The sequence below is a fragment of the Rhinoraja longicauda genome, chromosome 25, assembly GCF_053455715.1.
Source record: "Rhinoraja longicauda isolate Sanriku21f chromosome 25, sRhiLon1.1, whole genome shotgun sequence".
Lineage (NCBI taxonomy): Eukaryota > Metazoa > Chordata > Chondrichthyes > Rajiformes > Arhynchobatidae > Rhinoraja > Rhinoraja longicauda.
This window is the reverse complement of record NC_135977.1, coordinates 3,583,363-3,595,698: the sequence shown is the minus strand read 5'-3', so window position 1 is coordinate 3,595,698 and position 12,336 is coordinate 3,583,363. Positions and strand designations below refer to the sequence as shown.

The following is a 12,336-nucleotide window of genomic DNA, read 5'->3' as shown; positions in this document are numbered from 1 at the left end:
CTTCTTTAGAAGGCTTAGGAAGTTTGGCATATCCCCAACACCTCTCACCAACTTCTACAGGAAATGAGAGCATTTTATCGTGATGCTTCACCGCACGGTTTGGGATGTATCCAAGCTCCATCCAAGACCGCAAGATATTGCAAAGAATTGTGGACGCAGCCCAGAGCATCTCACAAACCAACCTCCCTTCCATCGACTCCATCTACACCTCGCGCTGCCTCGGCAAGGCCAGCAGCATCATCAAGGACCAGTCTCACCCCGGCCACTCCCTCTTCTCCCCTCTCCCATCGGGCAAAAGGTACAGAAGTGAGAAAACGCACACCTCCAGATTCAGGGACAGTTTAATCCCGGCTGTTATCAGGCAACTGAACCGTCCTACCACAACCTAAGAGAGCAGTGCTGAACTACTATCTACCTCATTGGAGATCCTCGGGCTATCTTTGATAGGACTGTACTGGCTTTATCTTGCACTAAACCTTATTCACGTTATTCCCTTTATCATATATCTATCTGTACACTGTGAACGGCTCGATTGTAATCATGCATTGTCTTTCTACTGACTGGATAGCCCGCAACAAAAGCTTTTCACTGTGCCTGTCCACTGTACCACGCGACAATAAATAAACTCAAACTAATAAACAACATTAACCTACAAACCTGCACGTCTTTGGAGAGTGGGAGGAAACCGGAGCACCCGGAAAAAACCCACGCAGGTCACGGGGAGAATGTACAAACTCTTTGTGTAAAAAAAGTTGCCCCTCAGGTACCTATTAAATCTTTCCCCCCTCATCCTAAATCTATGTCCTCTGGTTCTTGATTCCCCTACCCTGGGTAAAAGACTGTGCTTTTACCCTATCTCTTAGTGAGTTGGCTGCCCCCATTGGGACCATAAGTTCATAAGTTCTAGGATCAGAAATAGGCCATTCAGCCCATCAAGTCTACTCCGCCATTCATTAATGGCTGATCTATCTCTCCCTCCTCACCCCATTCTCCTTCCTTCCCCCCATAACCCCTGACACCCGCACTAATCGAGAATCTGTCAATCTCCACCTTAAAAATATCCGACTTGGCCTCCACGGCCTTCTGTGGCAATGAATTCCACAGATTCACCTCCCTCTTACGAACGAAACTCCTCCTCATCTCCTTTCTAAAGGAACATCCTTTTATTCTGATCTTATGGCTTCTGGTCCTAGACTCTCCCACTAGTGGAAACATCCTCTCCACATCCACTCTATCCAGGCCGCTCACTATTCAGTAAGTTTCAATGAGGTCCCCCCTCATCCTTCTAAACTCCAGTGAATGTAGGCCCAAAGCCGACAAACGCTCATCGTTCCTGAGATCATTCCAATCATTCCTGGGATCGTTCTCGTAAACCTCCTCTGGACCCCCTCCAGAGCCAGCACATCCTTCCTCAGATTATGGAGCCCAAAACGGCTCACAATCGTCCAAACTCGGCCTGACCAAGTGCTTTATAAACCCTCAGCATTACATCCCTGTTTCTGTATTGTAGCCCTCTCGAAACAAATACTTTCCCATTTAGCTTATTGTCACGTGTACCGGAATCGAGGGATATGGGGAGAAAGCAGGAATGGGATACTGATTTTAGATGATCAGCCTTGATCATATGCAGGAAAATAACTGCAGGTGCTGGTTCAAATCGAGGTACAGTGAAAAGCTTTTGTTGCGCGCTATCCGGTCAGCGGGAGGCAAAGTCCAATGCCCGCAATGGGGTAGAGGTGAATCGGACAGCACCCCTCGCTGATGGAAGGACTACAAGCAAGCTCCGTGAAACAGCGGCTGAGCTGATAGGCGGAACTTGTGTTATTGAACATGATACACCGAGCTCCGCGTTGAATGTTGGTCTCTGATTATCCGAGGAAATGTTGCAGGTCCCGTTCATTGTCACGTGTACCGAGCGAGGTACAGCGAAAAGCTTTTGTTGCGCGCTAACCAGTCAGCGGAAAGACAGTAGATAATTACAATCAAGCCATTTACAGTCTATAGATACATGATAAAGGCAATAACGTTTAGTGCAAGGTAAAGCCAGCAAAGTCCAATAGACAATAGACAATAGGTGCAGGAGGAGGCCATTCGGCCCTTCGAGCCAGCAACGCCATTCAATGTGATCATGGCTGATCATTCTCAATCAGTACCCCGTTCCTGCCTTCTCCCCATACCCCCTGACTCCGCTATCCTTAAGAGCTCTATCCAGCTCTCTCTTGAATGCATTCAGAGAATTGGCCTCCACTGCCTTCTGAGGCAGAGAATTCCACAGGTCAAGGATAGTCCGAGGGTCACCAATGTGGGAGATAGTAGTTCAGGATTAGCATTACATTCACCCTCCTGACTACTGATTCTCTTATCCAATGTGCAGGAAGGAACTGCAGATGCTGGTTTAAATCGAAGATAGACTCAAAATGCTGAAGTAACTCAGCGGGCCAGGCAGCATCTCTGGAGAGAAGGGGCTCGACCCGAAACGTCACCCATTCCTTCTCTCCAGAGATGCTGCCTGTGTCGCTGAGTTACTCCAGCATTCTGTGTCAATCTCTTATCCAACATAAGGCAAGTATTAAACCTCTTCAGCAGTCAATGAGAGAGGCAGGCCTCACAGCTGACTGCAATTGTGGGCCATTATTTTGGATTTACAGTTCATTGCCAACGTTGCCTGTGGCCACGGCCTCAATTTGTTGCAGGAGGTCTCGTTTCCGCTGATTGAAGGTTCGGGACTCGCTGTGAAAGCCAATCTCCTGCTGTAGGGAATGTCCTGGGCAGAGGGCCAGCTTAAAACACGCTCTGATCCACAAGAAAACAAAAGCACCTCTGCTAAAGTGGGGAATCGAGGACCAGAGGACGTAGGTTCGAGGTGAAGGGGAAAAGATTTAACAGGAATCTGAGGGGTAACTTTTTCACACAGAGGTTGGTTGGTGGGTGTATGGAACGGGCTGCCGGAGGAGGTAGTTGAGGCAGGGACTATCCCAACGTTTAGGAAGTAGTTAGACAGGTACATGGATAGGACATGCTTGGAGGGATATGATCAGTTTAGTTTAGTTTAGTTTAGAGCTACAGTGCGGAATCTGGTCCTTCGGCCCGACCCATTAATTCTACCCCAAACGCACACACGGGACAATTGTACATTTACAGCTCGCCAAATAGCATACAAACCTGTACATCCTTTGGAGTGTGGGAGGAACGGTGGCGCAGCGGTAGAGTTGCTGCCTTACAGCGAATGCAGCGCCGGAGACTCAGGTTCGATCCTGACTACAGGCGCTGTCTGTACGGAGTTTGTACGTTCTCCCCGTGACCTACGTGGGTTTTCTCCGAGATCTTCGGTTTCCTCCCACACTCCAAAGACGTACAGGTATGTAGGTTAATTGACTGGGTAAATGTGTACAAAAAAACGTTTAAAAAATTGTCCCTAGTGTGTGTAGGATAGTGTTAATGTGCGAGGATCACTGGGCGGCACGGACTCGCTGGGCCGAAGGGCCTGTTTCGCGCTGTATTTCTAAATCTAAAAGATCTTTTTAAAAATCTATAAACCGAAGATCTCGGAGAAAACCCACGCAGGTCACGGGGAGAACCTGCAAACTCCGTCCAGACAGCGCCCGCAGTCGGGATCGAACCAGGATCTCCGGCGCTGTGAGGCATCAACTCTACTGCTGTGCCACTGTGGGGGAAGGTTCTTTCTAACGAGATGGGCATTATGTGAAAGAAAGAACTGCAGATGCTGGTTTAAATCGAAGATAGGCAGAAAATGCTGGAGTGGCTCAGCGGGTCGGGCAGCATCTCTGGAGAGAAGGAATGGACGGCGTTTCGGGTCGAGACCCTTCTTCAGACTGAGATGCTGCCTGACTGAGCCGCTGAGTTACTCCAGCGTTTTGTGCCTGTCTTGGAGGAGGAACGCCGTGGTGAATGTGGAGCACGTTGGCCCACCTTGTCCCTTGCTGCCCGTCGCCCTCACAGCGATCCCTGGTCCCCATAGCTTGTCCTTGACACTCCACGCACGAGCTCTTCTCCCTGAAGAGATGGTTGGTCCAGACTCCCTGGTGGCATGAGGCACTCACCTCCTTCATCCGGAAGTAAGCACAGTAACTGCAGAAGGAGGAGGACGGGGCAGTGGGCGAGAGAGAACACAGTCAGAGAACAAAGCAAACTCAATACTAGCATCTATGTCGAGGGGGCTTCCACACAAAATATCACCCCAGATACACACTCGGGACACTTGGGGTAATAATAGGGGCGGTCACGGTGGCGCAGCGGTAGAGTTGCTGCCTCACAGCGCTTGCAGCGCCGGAGACCCGGGTTCCATCCCGACTAGGGGCGCTGCCTGTACGGAGTTTGCACGTTCTCCCCCTGACCTGCGTGCATTTTCTCCGAGATCTTCGGTTTCCTCCCACACTCCAAAGACGCGCAGGTTTGTAGGTTAATCGGCTTGGGTTTGTACACTTGGTATAATTGTAAATTGTCCCTAGTGTGTGTAAGGTAGTGTTAATGTGCGAGGATCGCTGGTCGGTTTGGACTCGGTGGGCCGAAGGGCCTGTTTCCGCGTTGTATCTCTGAATTAAACCAAACTAAAGATAAGGATGTAACGCTGAGGCTCTATAAGGGGCTGGTCAGGCTGCGTTTGGAGTACTGAGAGCACCATATCTGAGGAAGGATGTGCTGGCTCTGGGTTCATGCTGGGGTGTGAGCTGCCCAAGCGAAATATGAGGTGCTGTTCCTCCAATTGCTGGGCCTCACTCTGACAATGGAGGAGGCCCAGGACAGAAAGGTCAGTGTGGGAATGGGAGGGAGGAGTTCAAGTGCTGAGCCACCGGGAGATCAGGTAGGATTAGGCGAACTGAGCAGAGGAGTTCAGCGAAACGATCGCCGAGCCTGCGCCTGGTCTCGCCGATACTGTACTTTCTACCTTATAGTCACGTGTTGCAAAATGCAGAGGAGAAACGTTTTTCACGTTCCGAGCTAGAATCTAAGAACCCCTCTCCCCAAGTCGGCCTCAGGGACCGATGACATATTGACAAGTCCCTGCAAAAACATGGGTAAAATGTTTCAAGGGGATTTACTAAGCAGCAGTTGTTAAATTAAATGTTTGAAACTCTCCCTGGAAAATCAGGCCGCATAGCGTTAAATACCAATTTCCCGACATAAGGAGGCAAAATTAGTTTTTATGTTCATATCAGTAACACGGATGGTGACTGGATACGGATAAAATTCCACTCTCATGTGATGCCAACTAGCTTGTTCTCACAGATTCCATGTGTTGTGATGATATCACATGCCCTGCAACCTGTTCCTCTCGCGGTTCAGTCTCGCCAGCCGCCTGCCACTTCTGCAGGCTGGAAGAGTCTGTGTACCACATGTACATGGAGTGTGTGAGTCTGTGTACCGTGTACATGGAGTGTGTGTCTGGGTTCCACGTGTACACGGAGTGTGTGTCTGTGTTCCACGTGTACATGGAGTGTGTGAGTCTGTGTACCGTGTACATGGAGTGTGTGAGTCTGTGTACCGTGTACATGGAGTGTGTGTCTGGGTTCCACGTGTACACGGAGTGTGTGTCTGTGTTCCACGTGTACATGGAGTGTGTGTGTCTGTGTTCCACGTGTACACGGAGTGTGTGAGTCTGTGTACCGTGTACATGGAGTGTGTGAGTCTGTGTTCCACGTGTACACGGAGTGTGTGAGTCTGTGTTCCACGTGTACACGGAGTGTGTGAGTCTGTGTACCATATGAAGAAAGACTGGATAGACTCGGCTTGTACTCGCTGGAAACGGGTGACGTTTGGGGTCGAGACCCTTCTTCAGACTGATGTCAGGGGAGTGGGAGGTACACAGATAAGGAAGTGTAAGGCGTGAAAACAGGACAAAGGGGATGGAGACATTCTTGCCATAGAGGGAGTACAGAGAAGGTTCACCAGATTGATTCCTGGGATGGCAAGACTTTCATATGAAGAAAGACTGGATAGACTCGGCTTGTACTCGCTGGAATTTAGAAGATTGAGGGGGGATCTTATAGAAACTTACACAATTCTTAAGGGGTTGGACAGGCTAGATGCAGGAAGATTGTTCCCGATGTTGGGGAAGTCCAGAACAAGGGGTCACAGTTTAAGGATAAGGGGGAAGTCTTTTAGGACCGAGATGAGAACGTTTTTTTTCACACAGAGAGTGGTGAATCTGTGGAATTCTCTGCCACAGAAGGTAGTTGAGGCCAGTTCATTGGCTATAATTAAGAGGGAGTTAGATGTGGCCCTTGTGGCTAAAGGGATCAGGGGGTATGGAGAGAAGGCAGGTATGGGATACTGAGTTGGATGATCATATTGAATGGTGGTGCAGGCTCGAAGGGCCGAATGGCCTACTCCTGCACCTATTTTCTATGTTTCTATGTTTCTTTGTGAGTCTGTGTACCACGTGTACATGGAGTGTGTGAGTCTGTGTACCACGTGTACATGGAGTGTGTGAGTCTGTGTACCACGTGTACATGGAGTGTGTGAGTCTGTGTACCACGTGTGCATGGAGTGTGTGAGTCTGTGTACCACGTGTACATGGAGTGTGTGAGGTTGCAGCCCCTGTTCCAATATCTAAAGGGGCTGCTCCTTGCCTTCTGGCTGCACTTCCCACCCACCGCCCTCATCTTTGGACACCCTGTGCGTAGGGGAGAGGGGGGGGGGGGGGTGCTGAAGATGTTCTGGTTGGGTTGGGTTGCTCCTGGGCCTGGCCAAGCTGGCCATCCGCGGGTCACGGCGCCAGGCGGAAGAGGGCTCTGCCCTAGCCGGCTGCCTGCCCCTTTTCCGGGGTTACGTCCGTCCTCGCCCGGGTGGCGTCGGGGAGCGACCACGCGCTGTCCACGGGCACCCTGGGGGATCTCCGGGACCGCTGGGCACCGTGAGGGGTGGAACGCATCCTTGACAGGGAGCGCAACATAGTTGGGTAGCAGTTCATTTAGTATATTTGTTTGTCTTGTATTAGGGCGGTGGGTTCTGATTAGTTTTAATATATTGTAAATATTATTTTTAATACGGCGTTTGTACGTTCTCCCCGTGACCTGCGTGGGTTTTCTCCAAGATCTTCAGTTTCCTCCCACACTCCAAAGACGTGCAGGTTAATTGGCTTGGCAAATGTAAAGATTGTCCCTCGTGTGTGTGGGATAGTGTTAGTGTGCGGGGATCGCTGGGCGGCGCGGACCCGGTGGGCCGAAGGGCCTGTTTCTGCGCTATATCTCTGTACCTCTAAATCAATCATGGCTGATCTATCTCTCCCTCCTAACCCCATTCTCCTACCTTCTCCCCATAACCTCTGACACCTGTACTTTCTCATTGAGCACCTGGCTGTTTCTTGCCCACATAACATTCCCAGTGCAAGGAGTAATTTATATTGGCCTCTTGTGCCTGCTTCACCATTGAGGAAGGTTGTGACAGATCTCACTCACTCTAGCTGGGTGGCTGCCGTCCATTATAGTTGGACGGTCATGGTCACACCTGCAGCTGCACCTCGCAGCCACCAGAGGGGGCATGGGTGCTCCACTGACCCACCGATTCCCACACCATTACTGATGCCCCATGAGATACCCCCCTCGTCTGACTGAGCAACTGTGAGGTGCTGCACTTTGGCACATCGAATGTACGGGGAAAGCACACTTGAGACCTTGGAGATACAACGCGAAAACAGGCCCTTCGGCCCACCGGGTCTGCGCCGACCAGCGATCCCCGCACACTAGTGTTAAAACTGAGGTGAGAAGAAACCTTTTCGCCCAGAGAGTTGTGAATTTGTGGAATTCTCTGCCACAGAGGGCAGTGGAGGCCAATTCACTGGATGAATTGAAAAGAGAGTTAGATAGAGCTCTAGGGGCTAGCGGAATCAAGGGATACGGGGAGAAGGCAGGCACGGGTTACTGAGTGTGGATGATCAGCCATGATCACAATGAATGGCGGTGCTGGCTTGAAGGGCCGAATGGCCTCCTCCTGCACCTATTCTATGTTTCTATGTTTCTATCCTACACACACACACAAACGAAGCCAATTAACCTACAAACCTGCACGTCTTTGGAGTGTGAGAGGAATCCGGAGCACCTGGAGAAAACCCACGCAGGTCACGGGGAGAACGTACAAACTCCTTACAGACAGCACCCGTGGTCGGGATCGAACCTGGTTCTCTGGCGCTGTGAGGCAGCAACTCTACCGCTGCGCCACCGAGCCGCCTGAAATTCTGTACTCAATACTGATTGATGAAGGCCAATGTGCCGAAAGCCTTCTTGACCAACCTGTGACGCCACTTCATGGAACTATACACCTGCACTCCTAGATCCCTCTGCTCTACAGCGCTCCCCAGAGCCCTGCCTTTCACTGCGTAGGCCCTGCCCTGTTTAGGCATCCCCAAATGCAACACCTCACACTTCGCCATGCTAAACTCCATCAACCCATTCCTCAGCCCACCTGCCCAACCCAGCAAAATCCCGCTGCAATTCTTGACAGCCGTCTTCACTATCTACGATATTATGCACTTTAGTGTCATCTGTAAACTTACCGATCATGCATTGTAGGTTCCCATCCAAATCATTGATGTGGATGACAAACTGTAACGGGCCCAGCACCGAACCCTGACGCACACCACTAGTCACAGGCCTCCAGTCCGAAAAGCAACCTTCCACCTATCACCCTCTGCTTCCTTCCACAAAGCCAATTTGCCATCCACTCAGCTATCTCTCCTTGGATCCCACGCGATCTAACCTTCCAGAGCAGCCTGCCATGCAGAATCTGCCAAATGCCTTGCTGAAATCCAGAAAATATAACATCTACATGTGTAGGAAGGAACTGCAGAAAGGTCTCGACCCGAAACGTCACCCATCCCTTCTCTCCAGAGATGCTGCCTGTCAATAGACAATAGACAATAGGTGCAGGAGGAGGCCATTCGGCCCTTCGAGCCAGCACCACCATTCAATGTGATCATGGCTGATCATTCTCAATCAGTACCTCGTTCCTGCCTTCTCCCCATACCCCCTGACTCCGCTATCCTTAAGAGCTCTATCTAGCTCTTTCTTGAATGCATTCAGAGAATTGGCCTCCACTGCCTTCTGAGGCAGAGAATTCCACAGATTCACAACTCTCTGACTGAAAAAGTTTTTCCTCATCTCTGTTCTAAATGGCCTACCTCTTATTCTTAAACTGTGGCCCCTGGTTCTGGACTCCCCCAACATTGGGAACATGTTTCCTGCCTCTAATGTGTCCAACCCCTTAATAATCTTATACGTTACAGAGTTCCAGAGGCAATGTCCCACTGAGTTACTCCTGGATTTTGTGTCCATCCTTTCCATACAGCTCTGCCCTCATCGACGTTTTTGGTCACATCTTCAAAAAACTCATTATGATGGGCGGGACACGACCTCCCACGTACTAGACTGTGCTGACTGTCCCCATTCAGCCCTTGTCCATCGAACCATCTTGACCAGCCGGTGTGTTCTACAGTGCTGAAGATCCACATGGTCATGTGGTCGCACTTTGATGGGACACCTCGGGAACAGGAGCGTGAGCAGAGTTAGCAAACCCTTAGCGTAAAATAAAGGACTCTCTGTCACTGAAGTCGCTGTGAAGCAGCCTGACGGAGAAACATAGAAACATAGAAAACAGGTGCAAGAGGAGGCCATTTGGCCCTTCCAGCCAGCGCCGCCATTCATTGTGATCATGGCTGATCATCCACAATCAGTAACCCGTGCCTGCCTTCTCCCCATATCCCTTGATTCCGCTAGCCCCTAGCTCTAACTCTCTTTTAAATCCATCCAGTGAATTGGCCTCCACTGCCCTCTGTGGCAGAGAATCCCACAAATTCACAACTCTCTGGGTGAAAACGTTTTTTCTCACCTCAGTTTTAAACGGCCTCCCCTTTATTCTAAGACTGTGTGTGGCCCCTGGTTCTGGACTCCCCCAACATCGGGAACATTTTTCCTGCATCTAGCTTGTCCAGTCCTTTTATAATTTTATACGTCTCTATAAGATCCCCTCTCATCCTTCTAAACTCCAGTGAATACAGGCCCATTCTTTCCAATCTTTCCTCATATGACAGTCCCGCCATCTCGGGGATTAATCTTGTGGAACCTGCGCTGCACTGCCTCAATAGCAAGGACGTCCTTCCTCAAATTAGGAGACCAAAACTGCACACAATACTCCAGAGGCGTGTAAGCTAATAGGATAAAGTCTTTGGCATCTGTTGTGAAAACATGTTGCACATTTCCACTCTCGAATAAACCTCAGGGGAGGTTAAACTTTCATCTGTTACAGACTGAGGCCCTTTTCTTCCCTTGTCTCAGACGCACAGTGAGAGGGCGAAGGTTTTATTGTAGATTTACTGATAAACTTGGCTCCGGTTACCAACTTCGATAGCGTTGGCTCTCGGCGCGAGGTGGCTCATTTCATTTAGCAGAGTCGAGGACAATGGGAGATCCTCCGAGAAACTCTGTACGGAAACAAGGGACTACAGACAGACACAGAGTGCCGGAGTAGCTCAGCGGCTCGGGCAGCATCTCTGGAGAAAAAGGATAGGTGCCGTTTTGGTGCGAGACCCTTGGTCGGCATGGACTCGTTGGGCCGCAGGTCTGGTTTCCGTGCTGTATCTCTGACGTATCTCTGCCACCGTGAGGCAGCAACTCCACCGCTGTGCTGCGGCGGTCAGGAATGTGTCCGGTAACTTGCCGGGGGACCAGAGACCCGGTGAAGCGCCATTACCTGGGCCTCTGCTCCTTTGCCATCATGTGCGGCCTCTTCCAGGGGTCCTTGAAGTTCCGCTTGTAGGTGTCGGGCAGAATCTTAGCCACCTCTGCGAAGAGATCGAAAGGTCAGAGTGTGAAGTTGGGAAGGTCGTCGCTCGCTCCTACTCAAAGTTGCGGGGTCATGGTGCAGTCGTATAAGACGTTGTATAAGGTGAGGCCACATTTAGAGCATTGTGTTCAGTTCTGGGCACTGTGTTGTTGGAAAGATGTCGTCAAGTTGGAGAGGGTGCAGAAAAGATTTGGCCAGGACTTGAGGATCTGGGCTACAGGGAGAGGTTGAGCAGGCTGGGACTCTATTCCTTGGAGTGCAGGAGGATGAGGGGTGATCTTACAGAGGTGTACAAAATCATGAGAGGAATAGATCGGGTAGACGCACAGAGTCTCTTGCCCAGAGTGGGGGAATCGAGGACCAAAGGACATAGGTTTCAGGTGAAGGGGGGAAAGTTTTAGTAGGAACCTGAGGTCCACCCTTTTTACACAAAGGGCGATGGGTGAATGGAGGAATGACGAGGTAGTTGAGGCAACGTTTAGACAGGTACATGGATAGGACAGGCTTAGAAGGATTTGGGCCAATCGTGGGCAGCTGGGACTAGTGTAGATGGGGCATGTTGGTCAATGTGGGCAAGTTGGGCCGAAGGGCCTGTTTCCACGCTGTATCCCTCAATGACTATTGGACTAACATCAAATTACACAGCTTGGAGACAGGACCTTCGGCCCATCGAGTCCATGCCGACCATCGATCACGCGTTCTATGTTATCCCACTTTCTCTACCCACCAGGGCCAATTAACCTACAAACCGGCATGTCTTTGGGAGGTGGGAGGAAACATAACAACATGGAAAATAGGTGCAGGAGGAGGCCATTCGGCCCCATCGAGCCAGCGCCGCCATTCATTGTGATCATGGCTGATCATCCACGATCAGTAACCCGTGCCTGCCTTCTCCCCATACCCCTTGATTCCACTAGCCCCTAGAGCTCTATCTAACTCCCTCTTAAATTTATCCAGTAAATTGGCCTCCACTGGAAACCGGAGCACCCGGAGGAAACCCACACTGTCACAAGGGAGAACGTGCAAACTCGCTGTAGACAGTGCCCGAGGTCAGGATTGAACCCGGGTCTCCGGCGCTGTGAGGCAGCAGCTCTACCCGCTGCACCGCCCTGCTATCCGGTGAACGTTTCGGTAACGGGTCCTCGCGTGGAGTGGCGGGCGTGCCCTGCTGGGCGGCGGTGACGGAGCGCTGTACCTTTAACGGAGTGGCACTGGTCCGGGTGGTGACCGTAGCAGCCGCGCCGTTGCTTCAGGTCGGGACAGGGCGTGCCGCCGTTCCTGGGCGGGATGGTGACCAGTCGCTCCCGCTCCCGGCTCCCCGCGCCACACCGCGAGCTGCAGGCCGTCCACGGCGCCCACACGCCCATCACACAGTCAATGGCTGCAAGGGAGGACAACACAGTGCCGGAGTAACTCCACAGGCCAGGCAACGTCTCCGGGGAACATGGGTGGCCGACGTTACAGGCCGAGGCCCTTCTGGGGAAGAAGGATCCCAATTAGGGTTGCCAACTGTCCCGTATTAGCCGGGACATCCCGTAC

The 12,336-nt window shown here is 51.2% G+C and overlaps 1 protein-coding gene across 1 annotated transcript in view; it reads right to left on the bottom strand.

Annotated features, from left to right (window-relative positions):
• Positions 1-12,336, bottom strand: part of LOC144606048 (somatomedin-B and thrombospondin type-1 domain-containing protein) — a 37,037-nt gene that overhangs the window by 2,220 nt on the left and 22,481 nt on the right. The window contains exons 2-4 of the mRNA XM_078421835.1: positions 11,993-12,178; positions 10,705-10,795; positions 3,931-4,089 (exon numbers count right to left, since the gene is read on the bottom strand). Of these exons, the coding sequence (XP_078277961.1) occupies positions 3,931-4,089; positions 10,705-10,795; positions 11,993-12,178 (436 nt within the window). The remainder of the gene's footprint in view (positions 1-3,930; positions 4,090-10,704; positions 10,796-11,992; positions 12,179-12,336) is intronic.